This window comes from Budorcas taxicolor, chromosome X (genome assembly GCF_023091745.1).
Source record: "Budorcas taxicolor isolate Tak-1 chromosome X, Takin1.1, whole genome shotgun sequence".
Classification (NCBI taxonomy): Eukaryota; Metazoa; Chordata; class Mammalia; order Artiodactyla; family Bovidae; genus Budorcas; species Budorcas taxicolor.
Genome location: NC_068935.1, coordinates 68,057,063 through 68,076,207, shown reverse-complemented (window position 1 = coordinate 68,076,207; position 19,145 = coordinate 68,057,063). Strand labels below are relative to the sequence as shown.

General features: G+C 34.3%; 1 protein-coding gene across 1 annotated transcript in view; it reads right to left on the bottom strand.

The window, feature by feature from the left end:
- Window positions 1-19,145, bottom strand: part of RPS6KA6 (ribosomal protein S6 kinase A6) — a 180,888-nt gene that overhangs the window by 105,834 nt on the left and 55,909 nt on the right. Inside the window, exons 3-5 of the mRNA XM_052663075.1 lie at window positions 11,264-11,380; window positions 4,832-4,913; window positions 4,093-4,173 (exon numbers count right to left, since the gene is read on the bottom strand). Coding sequence (XP_052519035.1) covers window positions 4,093-4,173; window positions 4,832-4,913; window positions 11,264-11,380 — 280 coding nt within the window. The remainder of the gene's footprint in view (window positions 1-4,092; window positions 4,174-4,831; window positions 4,914-11,263; window positions 11,381-19,145) is intronic.

The window sequence follows — 19,145 nt, the reverse complement described above, 5'->3', positions numbered from 1 at the left end:
ATTCTGTCAGGCTCAACAAAATGTCACCCCCTGTTTCTTCTATTAAGAGACTTTCTTCTATTAAGGACTTCCTCCTTTTCACATTTCCCCACAGTGTCGCTACACTCTTCCCCATTAGAATTACTTGCTACTACTTTTGAGATCCCGTTGTACTTTATTTATATCTCGATACCTTAATCTATTTTGATTTATAAGATTAATTGGTCTTATATGTCTGTGTTCCCTATACATTATAAATTTCTTAAGAACAGAGATTATATCCCCTCTAGAGCCTACTGATTTTAACAGAATATTTTGCATAAAACTGGTGTTTAGTGATTAATCTAATGATATCTCAGAGATTCAAGGAAGGAGATCTTTAGATACTACTACTACTTTCATTTCATTTGGGTAATGGGGAATGAAAGAATAATGGGTGAAAAATTCTAGATTTTTGCTAGTTAAGTAATGCTCAAAATTCTCCAAGCCAGGCTTCAGCAATATGTGAACCATGAACTTCCAGATGTTCAAACTGGTTTTAGAAAAGGCAGAGGAACCAGAGATCAAATTGCCAACATCTGCTGGATCATCAAAAAAGCAAGAGAGTTCCAGAAAAAACATCTATGTCAGCTTTATTGACTATGCCAAAGCCTTTGACTGTGTAGGTCACAAAAAACTGTGGAAAATTCTGAAAGAGATGGGAATACCAGATCGCCTGACCTGCCTCTTGAGAAACCTGCATGCAGGTCAGGAAGCAACAGTTAGAACTGGACATGGAACAACAGACTGGTTCCAAATAGGAAAAGGAATATGCCAAGGCTTTATATTGTCACCATGCTTATTTAACTTATATGCAGAGTACATCATGGGAAACACTGGACTGGAAGAAGCACAAGCTGGAATCAAGATTGCTGGGAGAAATATCGATAACCTCAGATATGCAGATGATGCCACCCTTATGGCAGAAAGTGAAGAGAAAAAAAAGCCTGTTGATGAAAGTGAAAGAGGAGAGTGAAAAAGTTGGCTTAAAGCTCAACATCCAGAAAACTAAGATCATGGCACCTGGTCCCATCAATTCATGGGAAATAGATGGGGAAACAGTGGCTGACTTTATTTTTTGGGGCTCCAAAATCACTGCAGATGGTGATTGCAGCAAGGAAATTAAAAGACGCTTACTCCTTGGAAGGAAAGCTATGACCAACCTAGACAGCATATTCAAAAGCAGAGACATTACTTGGCCAACAAAGGTCCATCTAGTCAAGGCTATGGTTTTTCCAGTGGTCCTTTATGGATGTTAGAGTTGGACTGTGAAGAAAGCTGAGTGCCAAAGAATTGATGCTTTTGAACTGTGGTGTTGGAGAAGACTCATGAGAGTCCCTTGGACTGCAAGGAGATTCAACCAGTCCATCCTAAAGGAGATCAGTCCTGGGTGTTCATTGGAAGGACTGATGTTGAAGGTGAAACTCCAATATTTTGGTCAACTCATGTGAAGAGCTGACTCATTGGAAAAGACCCTGATGCTGGGAAAGATTGAGGGCAGCAGGAGAAGGGGATGACAGAGGATGGGATGGTTGGATGGCATCACCAACTCAACGGACGTGGGTTTGGGAGGACTCCAGGAATTGGTGATGGACAGGGAGGCCTGGTGTGCTGTGGTTCATGGGGTTGTAAATAGTCAGACACGACTGAGTGACTGAACTGAACTGAACTGCATATTTGTCAAAATTACCTAAAAATAAAATCAATGGCTGCTATTCGTCTAAATTTCAAAAACCAAGAGCAACATAGAAAAGTGGATCAGTAATTTTTGCCTTTGAATTCCCCAGGTAAGTTAAATGCCATAATCTCATGCATACAATAATTTGGCAATGGAGCCATTATTAAAATTCAGAATGGCATGTGTTGGAAGAATTAATAGTTAAAATGACCATACTGCACAAAGCAATCTAAAGATTCAATGCAATCCCTACTGAAATACCAATGGCATTTTTCACAGAACTAGAACAAATAATTTAAAAATTTGTATGGAAATACCAAAGACCCTCAATAGCCAAAACAATCATGTAAAAGAAGAAAAAAGCTAGAGGCATCACACTCCCTTACTTCAGACCATGCTAAAAATTACAGAAATCAAAACAATATATACTGACATAAATAGAGACCTATAGATCAATGGAACAGAATAGAGAGCCCAGAAATAAACCCACACACCTATGATCGATTAACCTGTAACAAAGGTGACAAGAATATTCAAAAGAGAAAAAGGGATTCTCTTCCATAAGTGGTGCTGGGAAAACTGGAGAGTTGCATGTAAAAGAATGAAATTTTCTAACATCATATATAAAAATAAACTCAAAATGGATTAAAGACCTAAATGTAAGACCATAAAACATAAAACTTCTAGAAGAGAACACAGGTAGAACACTCTTTGACATGAATCAAAGCAATGTTTTTTTGGGATTTGTCTCCTAAGGCAAAGGAAACAGAAGCAAAAATAAACAGATCAGACCTAATTAAAATAAAAAGCTCTAGCACAGCAAAGGAAATCATCAACAAAATGAAAAGACAGCCTACTAAATTGGAGAAAATATTTTCAAATGATATGACTAATAAGGAGCTAATATCCAAAATATATAAACAGACCATATATCTCATCACCAAAAAAACAAACAACCCAATTTTAAAAATGGGCAGAAGACCTGAATAGACATTTTTCCAAAGAAGACATACAGATGACCAACTAGCACATGAAAAGATGTTCAGTATCGTTAATCATCAGAGTATCAAAACCCCAATGAGATACCATCTCACGTCTATCAGAAATGTATATCATGAAAAAGACTACAAATAACAAATGTTGGAAAGGGTGTAGACAAAATGAAACCCTTGTACACTGTCAGAAGTTATGTAAATTGGTGCAAGCACTGTGGAAAACAGTATGGAGGTTCCTCAAAAGAATACAAATGTAACTCAGCAATTCCACACTTGGGTATATATCTGAAGAAAATGAAAATATTGCCACAAAAAATATATGCACCACAATGTTCATAGCAGAATTTTTAATAGTACACAAGATATGGAAGCAGCCTAAGTATCTAACAGGTAAATGCATTAAATAAAGATGTGGAAAATATATATGTGTATATATATACACACACATACATACATCTACACACACACACACAATGGAGTATTACTCACCCATAAAAATAATGAAATATTGTCATTTGCAACAACATGGATGGGCTTAGAGGGTATTATGCTTAGTGAAATATGTCTTACAAAGACAAATATTGGATGATATCAGTTACATTTGGAATCAAAAAATAAATTAGTGAATTTAACAAAAAAGGAACAAACTTTTGGAGAACAAACTACTGGTTACCAATGGGGAAAGGTAGGGGAAAGTGGCAAGACAGGGGTACGGGATTAAGAGGTACAAACTACTATGTATAAAATAAATAAGCTACAAGGATATATAATATAATATGGGGAATAAGTATAAATGGAATATAACCTCGAAAATTGTGAATCACTATATTGTACACCTGAAACATATAATACTGTAAATCAACTATACCTCAATTAAAAAAAAAAATCTCAGAATTCTTTGACTCCAAATTCATGTTCTTTCCATTGTACCTATTGCTTCCCACTAGTATCCCTCTCTCTCTAAATATAAGAAAAAGTAACTCAAATAGACTAGTATACCATATGGTCCTCTTCAACAGGATGAGGAAATAAGAGTAATATGATCATTATGAACATGTAACAGGAACCCATTCAAACACAAGAAAGTTTTGAATAAATTATCACAGTAGTTTATAGCCTAAGATCCCTAGAGTTACAGCCTAATAGATACAGAAATTCTACTAGACAAGTAGTCAAAAGACACTATCTTGTTACCTTAGACAAGTTAACCAACAAATACAGGAAATACATCTAAAAGCTGGATATTAATTCTTATTTCAGATAAGTATGTTTTACATAGCTGAAAGTATTAAATCATTCCATATTTATTTCCTTTTTGAAGTATTTATCTTATGTTACATTATTGTCTGAAAGGAAATCTTAGTTCTCCAGTTCAATATTTTTTTTAAAAAGATTACATACCATAGTGCAATTTGACAATAAATGGATGATTTACTTCCACCAGTATATCCCTCTCCATCTTTGTCCGAATTCTGTCTCGAACTAAAAATTACAGAAAGGTAGAGTATATTGTTCTTGTACATAATTTCAGTAGAGATCCCATCAATAATTCACCAAACACAAATATAGAAATTTAAAATATAACTTTGTAAGTGCCTGAATTTGAAGTCAATATTCCTAGGCAGTAATTACCATAGTCTAAAAGCTAACAAATTCAGTTTAGCTCTAGAGATGGGTTAAGTGCCACAGTGTTATTTGGTGGATAAGAATTATATATTAGTATTCAAATGAGTTCACTGATTAAAACTGAGCACAGTGTTGTTGTTATCACAGCCTAGAAGACAGTGTATATAAGTGTATGCAGGTGGCTGTGCCTTCTCAATATGTAATACCAACAGATGGAACAGAAAAAATGAGAATCTTGAAGAAAAAGAATATAGTTTAATAAAACAAGTTCACTTTAAATTAAATAAAATGTATCACTTTTTATCCCATTAATTCTTTTTTACCAGGATACACTCACTAAATTCAAACCTAGAAATATCAATTACCACTAGAAAGCTGTAACAATTACTAATGTTAAAAGGAAACTAAAAAAAAAAAAAAAGGAAACTAAATCTACTCATATAGGCAATACATAGCACATTTCTTAAAACAAGCTTTGCCATGTTTTATTTTAATAAGCTTTCTGATCTTCTACCTTTTAAAGAAGCTTTTTTTAACACCTTCATTGCATAGAGTTGTCCAGCATCAGGACCGGTCTTCTTTCTAACGAGAAATACCTAATATGAGAATTAAAATTTAAAAAGTGAAATTCACATCCCAAGCCATTCCTGCTATACATATATATTAACATATACAAATAGACTTACATATTCTCTAGTTGTATAAAGATATACCTTTCCCTATAAATTATACTTAGTTTACACTTTCTCACTTTCATTCACTTAGTAAATCACACGCTCATACATCCTAATGTGGAAAAGAAAAGTTAAAAGAACATTTGAGAAGTTTGTGATATAAGAGATAAATAATATAATGAAAGACAATTTGAGCTAAGGGAGCTCCTTGTAAGACACAAGCTCCTTTTTGTTTTCTTAATATGGAGCAAACAAATGTAATTACTGTTAATTTGACACCTTCATTTCTAGTTTCCTATTGGTCCATTTTGTAAGTTACCAGGTATTTTATTTTCTAATAGGGCTTCCCTGGTGACTCAGATGGTAAAGAATCTGCCTGAGATGCAGGAGACCCAGGTCAACACCTGGGTCATGAAGATGAGGAGGAAAATGCAACCCACTTCAGTATTCTTGCCTGGAGAATTCCACGGACAGAGGACCCTGGAGGTCTACAGTCCATGGGGTCGCAAAGAGTCAGACAAGAATCAGTGACTAAAATTTTCAATTTATTTTCTAAGAAGATATTAGAGGTGATTCTTATCTACCTGCCAAGTGAAAGAATCATAATGGTGAATATTTCAATAAAAAATGAAAGTTACTGATTAAGCTTAAAGTAATAATTTCTCACATTTTCAAACCAATAAACGATTCATTAAAAGGTAAGTTTTAAAAAGCCTTACTTATGAAGATAAATATATTATAGTTTCATAGCAGGTATTTACTATTAAAGGGTTGTTTCCAGTTTTAAATTAGTGTTCACTGCCTCAACCTGCCATCCTCAACTCTAACAAGCTCTATTCAAATGGTGATAAATTTAAAATGTGATCAAATTAACTAATTTGTATACATAAAACTGCAGATTGGAGAGCTTCTAAGTAATTTTTGTCTTTTTCCTATGGTAGAGCTTAAAATTCTTTATTCAAAATATTCTATGTGATAATTATATATCAGCCAACTGGGCAAGTGGGGTGGTTCATTTAATCATTACTTCATTTAATCATTACTTCATCTCTCCTTCTCTTATTCTTGTATCAGACCTAAACTCTAAGAACATTTCAGTTTTATTGATTTTCACACTATCTATTGTAGTGCTTCTCATACTTTGTGTGTAGACCAGACAGTCTTTTTTTCCCCCTTTCCTCCAAATCCACTGTATACCATTACTTAGTATTTCATCAGTGAAAAACCATGGACTTATATGTATTTGTATAGCTTGTTTCAGTCAATATCAGTTTTTAAAAAGCAGATTAAATTAACTGCCATAATATACACACAAAAGCTTCAAAGTTAAGTAAATGGCATTAACCCTAAGTACCAGACTTAGTTTTCATTCAATTTTAATGACATGGACAAATAAATGTTGATAAACAGTCTCCTTTTTTCTAATCAATATCAGGTGATCAAGATATTGACAACAAAGGAGTCAAGTCATTTCATGAGTGATGACTCCATTACAAGTAGGAGAATAATCTTTCTCAGTTTCTTCCAAGAAAGCAGTTCTCAATTATTTTTGGTCTCAAGAATTCTTTTACAAACTTAAAAATTAGTGATCACTCCAAAGTACTTTTGTTTTTGTGGGTTATAACTACTGATATTTACTGTATTAGAAATTACAGCAAAAAATTAACTATGTATTTATTGATTAAAAATAATAAAATTACATGTGAATATAAATATTTTTTTAAAAAATGACTATTTTTTCCAAAACAAACAAACAACAACAACAACAACAACAACAACACTGAGAAGACTGACGCTGATTTACATTTCTACAAGTCCCTAATATCTGGCTTAAGAGAAAATAGTTGGATTCTCATATCTGCTTCTACATTCAATCTGTTGCAATTAAACTGCTTTGCTTAAATTATAAGAAGAAAATCAGGCTTCACACAGTTACATAACTGGAAAAGGGAGAAGTATTTTAATAGTCTTTTGATATAATCATGGTTATTCTTTTTTGATATGACACAAGAATTTGACAAGTAGAAGTTTCTTAAAGATTAGCTGCAGTGAAAAAATCTGAAACCACGTCAATTAACTGTCCATATTCTTTTACGTAATAACCCACTGGTCTATGGGACATGTTGAATGGATTTTGCACTGATGGCTGATTTGATAACATCATGTGTTTGTCAACTCAAAAGCACTGGTTCACTGAGTTATGCAGATCTTCCAAATGTTGACAGCAGCAATCTCATCAGGAAACTCTTTTGAGTACTGAGAACATGTTGAGCACAGTGGCAAATAAAAATTGGCCAAAATTCTAACTTTTTCCTTTGAAGCTCAAATTTTATCATTGGCTAAAATGCTAAGTTGTTTTCCATGAAATAACTGGTTCACTCTATTCATTTCTGAGGAGAACATCTACCAAATGCCCAACTTAAGTAATCATAGTTTGTCAATCATTCTTTCATGGAAAAATGACATTTCATGAAAAAAGTGTATAGTGTAGCTCACAATTCAAAAAACTTCACAAGTATTCTGTCTTGAGACAATCATATTTTTTGGTGTGCAGCTAAAGTACTTTAGGTACTTCTCATTTCATCCCACAATATTAAAAAGAAGCATACTCAAGGATTGCTATTTGATAAATCTAATAACTGTTAACACCTCATCAAGGACATTCTTAAGTAAAACTTGTATTTTTCTAACTATGTGTGGCAGTGAAGGTCATAATGATTACTGATAGTTTAAAATCACTTCCTGGATTGTGCCAAAGTGCCAAAAAATTTACAAATAATATCTTAGCATTATTATAACATAGTCTTGTTCTTAAGGACTCCCTGAAAGTGTCTTGTGGATGTCCAAGGGTAGTAAGATCACACTTTGAGAACTACTGTTCTAGAACACAGCCTTTAGTGGGGCTGAAAAGAATGGAATACAGAGGGTAAAAAGAGGCAATTAAGGAAGGAAGAAAACAGTAGTCCAGGTTTTCTGAAAAGACACACAAAGTGGCCACTGTTCCCCTATCTCTTAAAACACTCACTAATATCTCAATATGGCATCTAATAGAAGCCATCATTCACAGTCTAGGGAAGTAATTGTTTATTTTTTCATTACCTGATTTGTTCTTCTCAGGTCTAATGGATGAACCTTCCAGCATAAGAAAACATCATATCACTCTACTCTCTTCCCATGATCAACTACAGAAGCTGAGTGATTTCAAATTACTGTTATCCAAAAATCTATCTCTGCTGATAAGAGAGGTTTCTTTACAACCACCCTAATCCAATTCTCAGAAATTGTTCAAAAGAGAAATGAATGAGTGAATTACTCCAACATACTTTCTCTCTGTCATATGGACTTCATTAAGAAATATTTGCTGGCTGAAGTGAAGTGAAAAACTGTACAGTTTTAACACTAATTGGAAAGAAAGGACCAACTGCAAGAAATTTTAAGTTGTAAACACATATACTTAATCAATTATTAAAGAGGGCAAGGGTTTGATATTTTCAAAAATTCATTTTTAAGTCCTATAGTTAAAGGTTTTACTATCACAAAAGCAAAAACAAGAAAGGAATGTTAAAATGTATGCTTTATGTAAATATGACTTGACGTGAAATATATGAAAGGCTAGTCTGATAATGCCAAAGATGTTTTCATGTGTTTTATTTTATTGTGTTTTAAAATAAATAAGTCATTTAGTATACTTTATTTCAATTCACACATTACTTAATGTGTTTATTACAGAATCTTATATGCGTCTTTTGATGGCTCAGTGGTAAAGAATCTGCCTGCCAAAGCAGGAGACATAGGTTTGATCCTGAGGTTGGAAAGATCCCCTGGAGGAGGAAATGGCTACTCACACCAGTATTCTTGCCTGGGAAATCCCATGGAGACAGGAGCCTGGTGGGCTATAGTCCATGAGGTCACAAAAGAATCAGGAATGACTTAGCAACTAAACAACAACATAAGTTGTTTGGTATACTTCATTTCAATCCACACATTACTTGATGTGCTTACTACAGAATTTTATATGCATCTTTTATGATAATACATGCATCTTTAAAATACAATTTTACAACTGATTTTCATAGTATTTTTCCTGATTAAATAGATTGTATAGATATTTAATGTCACAAAGGTTTATATATGCTAAAATACATTTATTGCATTTTAACAATGGAACTTTCATAGGAAAACTTATAAATAAGACTACAGCACAAAGCTTCTTGGAATTGCTCCTACACTTATCTGATTCACAGCTTTGGCCAAATTCCTGACTAGGTTTGGCATATAACAAGTCCCAACCACACAATGCCTACACAAATGATGTAATACTGACAAGCAAGTGTTTTCACATCCTACGAAGGAAAAAATAAGCCACTTCCTTAATATTTCTTTGGTTGATGACCTACATAAGGATTACTATTCTGTATTTTAGTATTAGGCATTTTTTAAAGGGCTTCCATGATATCCCTATTAAATCAAAGTGCCTGCACAAAGCTGAACATTCCCTGAATTTTTTAAGGACCACATTGACAACTTGTCAGCATGTTTCTACATTTAGTGTGAAGATGTTATTGAAGATACCTCATTATGTTATACTGTATTTTCTTTATGAAGCTCTATAAAAAAATTTCTCTGGTCTGTTTGATATATTTCTTAAAGATTCTGTCAATAATCACACAATTAAATGTATCAGCCTCTTTATAATGCGGCCAAAAATTTTGAGGCCATTAGACCATGCATTTGTGAACAACAGAGTTTATTCCTGGCTTCAACTCATCTTTCCTGTTCTAATTTTTCTGCTTCCATCATCATCCCCACTTATTTTTATTTTCTTTAGTATTCATTTATGACAGCCTTAAATACTTTCTGGAACAAAGCTGGATATAAATAAATACCCATATGGATAAGTGTGTGTGTGTATCAAATAACAAGGCAGATACTTTTAGTGGCTTGAAATGTTTGCCTGATGATTTTATTTAAGTCAATATGCAAGCATTTATATATTGGGGATACAAAAGAAATTCATCTCTGTTCTTCTAAAATTAATATCATAGAAATATTTTTTAAATATTTTTTAAAATATTTTTTAAAAATACTGTACTTTTAGTAACTTTAAAAAATAAAGGTATTCAGGATGCACATGCCTCCTCTACAGGTCAGTTCTATAAATACACTCCCCCACACACACACAGATACACACATCTATTAAAAGCTCCTTCTAGTTTTACTCTCCCCAGCATAACTATTCAAGTCCTATCTCCTTGTCATCATATACCTCTTGTACCAATTCACTAGCAAACAATAATCCACCTCAGTTTGCCTTTTTGTGTCCTGAAAAATGTTTCTCTATATTTTACATGTTGTATTTTATACTGCACAGATATCAGATTACTTTAAGACAATTAACATCTACTTTATATTCATCAATGTTACTTTAAAAGTGGTATACACAAACTCGGTGTTCAATAGATGTCTTTCTTTTAAAATATTTCAGAGCATAATAAATAAGCAATGCTCAACTGCCTTACTTTCCTCTTTGAAACTAAATCTCAGCCACACTAAAATTAGAAATTAGTAGTTTTCTCACTATCTTCCTTCCCTTAAATTGCTGTTGTTGCTGTTTCCTACATGCTGTTACTTAATACCTGTATGTAATATTTTTCGTATCTTAGATGCTAGGTATACAAAACTCAGGAACCAGACCTACAAACTTCTTTTCTAATAATCATGTACCAGTGAGCACTGGATAATCAATTTTAATAATGAGTGTCAGAGTTTATCCTCTTCAATTTTGCTTTTTCCCTTGAAATTAAAGCCTTTTGAATGTAGGAGTTTTATATAATCCCTATATTACCCAGTACTTACCATAGCTGTACGTTCACATATTTTTATAACAGATGATAGATTAATAACTCATGCATTCATACATGAATTGATACATGCATTCTGACTTCTGTGATAGAGCTAAGGAAAAAATCACCAAGAGAAAGCTGAGATCATGACAGCATGTGAACAGAGAAAGAAGACCTCTTTTACAAAACTCAAACTTTCTTGATTTAGGCAGCAAATAAATAGCAAGTCATACATTGTCCTGGAGAAATCAATTATCTGACAAGATTAGCAAACATTGAAATGACAGAAAGGAGTGAAATTAGACTTTCCTTTGGGTGTATCATTTGATAATTTAGAAAAGACACATTTACCAGATTTCTACCTATGTGTTAAATTTTTTGCTAAATGTTTAAAAGAAAAACAAATGAGGGAAAAAAAGCATTCATTACCTTTCCAAAGGATCCCTGACCAAGAACTTTGAGCAACTCAAATTGTGCAGGATCTGCTTTCTCATATCCTTCCTTAACATGGTGAGTAATAGGGATTTCTTTAACAACTCCTTCATCCTGTAAAAAGAAATCCAAGCAATACTCAAATATAGTTACAACATCTTATGATTAGCTCCATTTAGAACCAGAAATCACAACAGAAATAATTTAATGCCTAACTCCTTCAATCTAGCACAGAGTTTAATGGGCTACTGCTGCTGCTGCTGCTGCTGCTAAGTTGCCTCAGTCATGTCCGACTCTGCGAGACCCCAGAGACAGCAGCCCACCAGGCTCCCCTGTCCCTGGGATTCTCCAGGCAAGAACATTGGGGTGGGCTGCCATTTCCTTCTCCAATGCGTGAAAGTGAAAAGTGGAAGTGAAGTTGCTCAGCCGTGTCTGACTCCTAGCGACCCCATGGACTGCAGCCTACCAAGCTCCTCCGTCCATGGGATTTTCCAGGCAAGAGTACTGAAGTGGGTTGCCATTGCCTACTAGCATCCCCATTTCCTGGGTTTTGTAACACAGAAATAACACCACAACCTCTATAATTTCATGTAAACAGAAGCATACAATATCTGTGCTTTAGCTTCTGTTCCAGCTAAGTAGATATAGAAAAAAAAAAAAACCATCAACAACTGAAAGAGTCGCCTTTTAAGACTTTCACAAGTACATGCAGAGAAAGTAAAAAACCTTGTAAATTGTGATATGACAAAAACTGTGAACCTCAAGAATTCTTTCATTATACCATTTTAAATAGTCAGTGTATACAAATATTTAAATGTCCAGCTATTCATATCATTGGAAAAGAAACTGGCATGGATAAACAAACTCTGCAAAGCCCAAAGATGTTTCCAGGCCACACGCCTACTTTTATTGAAATTTTACATACACTGATAAATTATATGCCAGATTTCCCACCAACTGGGTCAGGCAGAAGGCAAGCCACCCTGAAACTGTTTCTACGCCTTGATATAGGACTCTATATATCAAGACTACACTCAGGTGAACTGTAATTCTAGCCCCCAGCACAGTAGTAAGGAAAAAAAAAAAATTCAGATGTATTATGTATCACAAAATAACAAGAGCTGGGATATATTATCCAAACTTTTGACTGTATAAGGGAGAAAACTGAGACCCACAGAGTTTAAGTTCACATGACTAGTTAATCACGATGTCTTGAAGTCGTGGTAGCTTTCCATTATATTGTATTAATTCTGGTCTGGATGGCAAAAATGTTCTCAATCAATTCACCTTTTAATTAACTCATTAAACAATGGTGACTGTGGCCAAAGTGGACAAGAGTATGGTCCCAAGTAAGTTAGGCTTCATGGTAGCTAAAATAACTACCATGTTATATAATCCAGCAGAGTAATTTTAGCTTTAGGTATTAGGACTCATTAATCAGTCAGAAATGAAGTATCAGTTCTGAAAAATATGCCCCTGGATGTTCCTTTTTCTAAATATTTACTTTTAATTGATTGATGATTGCTTTACAATATTGGTTTGATTTCTGTCATACATCACCATGAATTAATCATAGGTGTACATATGTCCCCTCCCTCTTGAAACTTCCTCCCACTTCCCGCCCATTCTCATCCATCTAGGTTATTACAGAGACCCAGTTTGAGTCCCCTGAGTCATACTGCAAATTCCCATTGGTTATCTATTTATATATGTTAGTTTATATGCATCCGTGCTACTCTCCCCACTCACCTCACCCTCTCCCTTTTCTCCCCAACCCTTGTCCATAAGTCTGTTCTCTAGGTCTGGATCTCCATTGCTGCTCTATAAACAGATACGACAGTACCATCTTTCTAAATTCCATATATATGTGTTAATACACTGTATTTGCTTTTCTTTTTCTGACTTACTTCACTCTGTGTAATAGGCTCTAGGTCCATCTACCTCATTAGAACTCAAATGCATTCCTTTCATGGCTAAGTAGTATTCCATTGTATATATGTACCACAGCTTCTTTATCCATTCCTCTGTCTATGGACTTCTAGGTTCGTTCGATGCCCTGGCTATTGTAAATACTGCTGAAGTGAACACTGGGGTACATGTATCTTTTACACTTTTGATTTCTTCAGGGTACATGACTAGAAGTGGTATTGCTGGGTCATATGATGGTTTTATCCCTAGTTTTTAAGGAATCTCCATACTGTCTTCCATAGTTGCTGTATCAATTTACATTCCCACCAGCAGTATAGGAGGGTTCCCTTTCCCCCACATCCTCTCCAATACTTCCTATTTGTGGATTTTTTTTTTATTATGGCCATTCTGTGTGGTGTGAGGTGATATCTCATTGTAGTTTTGATTTGCATTTCTCTAATGAGTGAGGTTGAGCATCTCTTCATGTATTTATTAGCTATTTGTATGTCTTCTTTGGAGAAATGTCTAGTTAGGTCTTTTGCCCACTTTGATTGGGTTGTTTGTTTTTCTGGTACTTACCATTGCAACTAAAAAAATAAAATATCTAGGAATAAACCTACCTAAGGAGACAGAAGAACTATATACAGAAAACTATAAGACACTGAGGAAAGAAATCAAAGATGATATAAACAGATGGAGGGATATTCCATGCTCCTAGGTTGGAAGAATCAATATTGTGAAAATGACTATACCACCAAAAGCAATCTACAGATTAAATGTAATCTCTATCAGATTACCAATGGCATTTTTCACAGAACGAGAACAAAAAATTTCACATTCATATGGAATTACAAAAGACCCCAAATAGCCAAAGCAATCTTGAGAAAGAAGAATGGAACTGGAAGAATAAGCTTATCTGATTTCACACTATACCACAAAGCTACAGTCATAAAGACAGTATGAGAAGTACAGACCAATGGAACATGATAGAAAGCCCAGAGATCACCTCACGGATATATGGGCACCTTATCTTTAACAAAGGAGGCAAGAATATACAATGGGAAAAAGATAGTTTCTTCAATAAGTGGTGCTGGAGGACCTGGACCACTATGAGCGAAAAAATGAAATCAGAATACTTCCTAATATCATACACAAATATTACCTCAAAATGGATTAAAGACCTAAATGTAAGACCAGAAACTACAAACTCTTATAAGAAAACATAGGCAGAACACAGTATGACATAGATCACAGCAACATCCCTTATGACCCACCTCCTAGAATAATGGAAACAAAAACAAATAAGTGAGATCTAATTAAACTTAAAAGCTTTTGTATAGCAAAGGAAACCAAACGAAGTGAAAACAGAACCCTGAAAATGGGAGAATATAATAGCAAATGAAACAACTGACAAAGGATTAATTTCCAAGATATATAAGCAGCTTGTCCCTGGATGTTTCTTATACATCAAAAGAGTATTTCACTAGACTCTTTTAAGTAGCTATGAGAGTGAGTTTCCTCTTTGAAAAGGAGTCTTTTCTGTAAAAATGTTAAGGACATTTTTTAATGCAAATACATGTTTTGTAATTGACATTTCGGGATTACATTAAAATATGGCATATCTTTATGCATCTTTGCAATATATGTATACCAAAAGCAACATCAAATTGCATACTCATTAATACTACAACTAGCTGATTTTATACCACATTTTATGAATGCAGTAAAAGTCTTCAAAGTATGGACTGTAAGAAAAACATAACTTATTGGGAGTTTTCTCTAGTGGAAAGAACACTGGTGGAAAAGTCACAGACTAAGTTTTGCTTCTAGCTCTGTCATTCGTAAGCTAAGCAGCCTTGGCCAAATCATAGACCACTCTACCTCAGTGTTCCCACATAACAAAAATTACATTAGATTGTTCTTTAAGGTCTTCTCCAAGTCTGTGATTGAACACAATACAGTATTTTTATATTTAATAAGGTACTTCAGTTTCTGCCACTTTTACAATCAGCATCAATACCTGGGTCATAATATTATTTTTTAAAAATGTTCAGAGCTAAGAAACAGCTATACTCTATCCTACTTTCAGTTCAGTTTAGTTCAGTCATTTACTAAGCAAGTCTTTGAACAGGTATGTCTGTCTAATGCCTCTTCTAATTAAAATCCATACATGCCTATCATTTAAAAATGCATTATGTCCTTCGATTTTTAGCAGTATTACACAATAAAATTTCTGACGTGAAAATGCTCTAGATTAGAAAAGACTTTTCCCAATAGGCAGCCATCATATAACTAACAGCTTATTACCTTGTCTTTCCCACTAGACAATGAGCTTCCTGTATCCGGGTAATATCACATTCAACTCTGCATTCTTAATGCTTAGCACAATAATTGTTTGACCTTATGGGAGTGGATAGTCCAAAAAAATTCAACCAATTTCATAAAATTGGAATGAAAAAAAAAAACACTTATTTTTAAGAAGAATAAAATCAGTAAGAATCTTCAATATTATCTTTAATTACCTTTTAAAAAACAGAAAAATATGTATGAAGAACTTATTTTTTAAAATACATAAAGGAAATGGGGAAACAGCAGATTCATTCAGAATAATGGAATTATGTCAAATTTGAATAGAACTGACTTTGTGATAACAATATATCTAAATTTAATAATATAAACATTTTTCCTTAGAGTGTGAGGAATATAAATAATTTTCCATATTATTCATGATCAGTATTTTTTTCTTGGCCAGGTCATGTGGCGTGTAGGATCTTAGTTCCTCAACCAGGCATTGAACTCGTGTCCCCTGCACTGGAAGCATGGAGTCTTAATCACTGGACCATCAGGGAATTTCCCATGATTCATATTTTTATTATACTGTGCTATATTCAACACATATAAAGGGCATAATGACCCCAGAATCTGCACTTTTAAAAATTGCTGATATTACCTTATTGACTAGCCATCTGCCTTTTATAGATATATGTTCCCAGACAAATAGCTATATGTATTACATTACTAAATTATGGCTAGTTTGCCTTTTAGACAGTAATTTACAAATGTTTTAGTTTTAAAAAATTACTTTTAGAGTATTTATTCAATACACAAGTGTGGGTCACACCCTCAGAGATTATGGTTCATTAGAACTAAAAACGGAATTCAGGCATATGTATTTTTTAAGGCACTCCCTTGGAGGATGAAATGGCCACCACTCCAGTATTCTTCCCTGCAGAATCCAATGGACAGAGGAGCTCAGCAGGCTATAGACCATGGGGTTGCAAAGAGCTGGACACGACTGAGCAACTGAGCACCAAGATATACATAGTTAGGTAACATGTGCACACAAATACACACACACACACAACTGGCTAATTATTACAAAATTATTTTAGTATTTGTATGCAACTAGCTCTTTGGCTCTGTCAAATTATCTGGTACCCTCTGGTGTCATCAATTCCAATTCTGGTCTTTCTTATTTCATCTACTCCCTGCCCTATTATTGTCTATTGCTCAACACTTCTCAGCTTCCCCAAGGTTACATTTATTAATGCTTACTATTTAAATGTTCTCCCCCCCCCATCTTCAATACTCCTTCCTTCCTCCACTTCGCTTTCTGCTGGTTCTATACCATTCTGAAAGCTTGAGAGTGGCAGCAATTTAACACAAAATAAAGTAGTAATGAACTTATCAGTGATCCATTTGTTTTTCCTAAGACTGAATCATCTTTGAAAAAATTTTCCTATCCTGGTATAATAATGTTGTATTATTATTATCTTATCTTATCATGATACTTCGCTTCTCATAATACTCTTTTTTTTTATTTACTCATTCAAAAAAATCAAGAACACTCATAAGGCACATGCATCCCTGGTGCCTCAGATGGTAAAGCGTCCGCCTGCAATGAGGGAGACCTGGCTTCGATTCTTGGATTGGGAAGATCCCCTGGAGAAGGAAATAGCAATCTACTCCAGCACTCTTGCCTGGAAAATCCTATGGACTGAGGAGCCTGACAGGCTACAGTCCATGGGATCGCAAAGAGTCAGACATGACTGAGCGACTTCACTTTCACTTTCATGCATTAGTCACTAAGCTATATACTGGGACTTGAGGACTTGGGGAAAGCGAATGCTGTCAGAAATATCATTTTCCTTAACATGACAAAAAGGTATATAATATATAGTGCGCTGAAACATGTCCCCTCAAATACATATGCTGAAGTCCCACAGTACCTCAGAATGTAACTGTATTTGGAGATAGGGTCTTTAAAGGTCAATAGGGTGGGCCTTAGTCCAATATGACTAGTGTTTTTATAAAAGGAAGAAATCAGGGCACAGATACACACACAGGAAAAAGCACATGAAGGCACACGGATCTACAAGTCAAGACAGCCATATACAAGTCAAGCAGAGATGCCTCAGAAGAAACCACTCCTGCCAACATCTTGAACTTATAGTCTCCAGAATTGAAAGAAAACAAATTTGCTGTTTAAGTCACCTAGTATGTGGCGCTTAGTTATGACAGCCCTAGAGCAGTAATACACAGTACCTAATTTTAGTTAATCTGCATAAATAAAGTTGGTAATGTAAAATTAAGATTTAATAACTTTGAAATAGGGACTGCTATTCTTTCAAACATCAAATGACAAATTTTAGGCAAGGATAATTATGAGTTAGAAATTTTTTTGGAACATCATAGTAATTATTGATAAACAGAAAAACTATAAAGGTTCAACTGCAACCAAAATAATATGCTCTGACGTTTAAAATCTGTGATCATGTCTTTCAATATAGGGAGCCAATAATGTTCTAACACTGGTAAAACATACTGATAAAGTATAAAGCAAACTACCAAATACACTACTGCTCCATTTTTTGACAACTGATTTTATTAGGAGGAAGAAATCACATGTTAATCAGAAGGAGAAAGATCTGTTGACAATCTATTAGGAAACCATACTTCTATTACAACAGGTTCATAGGACTGTGGAACTGAGCATTGATATCCCCAGAAAACACATCAAAACAAAAGAGAGATTTTTAAAGTCTAAATTTGGGGTTTTAATGTAATAATGCAACATCCATTTGTTTGCTTTATTGGTGGGTTGATAGGCCAGTTTGATCAATCTGAAATTTCAAGAAGCACTTAAACTACAGATCTGTTAAAACATACATGCAAAAATCTAGAAAAGAATCTCGATGTACCCTTCTCACAGAGTAAATAATGCAGTGTCACTGTAAACCAAATCAAGTATCATCATACTTCGAAATAAGAATAACGGCAGTAATGTAAATGTCAAAACACCACTAGAGTGACCTAAACAGATGAGATGATGTACATGTTGGAAAGTAATTGTAGAATACTTAGCCTTGCAAAATTGTATCAATTTGTATAGGTGACTGAAAAGTGTGGCAAACTGGTTCCCACCTAGGTCAGTTTATTCTACTTTTTTATTAGAATTGGCTTTATAGTTCCCTCATATATAAAATGGGAATAACACTGCACAAACCATTTCAGATCTTGGTTATAAGATTCAACTAATAATTTTGAAAACCACAAAACATCTATAACAATTAAACTTATTAAACTTATTGGTACTATTAATCTTTGCATCCGTCATGGTGCAGCATGTAACTCCACCTTACAGTAGGTGTCCATTAACATTTAGCTGAAACATAATTTTCTTTAAGAGTTTTGTGAGTTTGTAGTATAGTGGCACCATTTAAAAAAAAAGGTGGGGGGAGGGGAATAAATGAATAAAAAGCAGAAGCAAGCATCAACTTTGAAAGGGAAATACTGAAGCACTATAAAGCTAAATGGAAAGATAAACAGAAGGAAAAACAAACCATACAGGAAAAAGGCACTTTAACTTAACATATTCCCCACTTATGGCTACATATAAGTTTAAGTAAAACACACTTCCGAGAGAGTATTTAAAGGATTCTTATGTGATAAACATGTCAATATCGGTTTC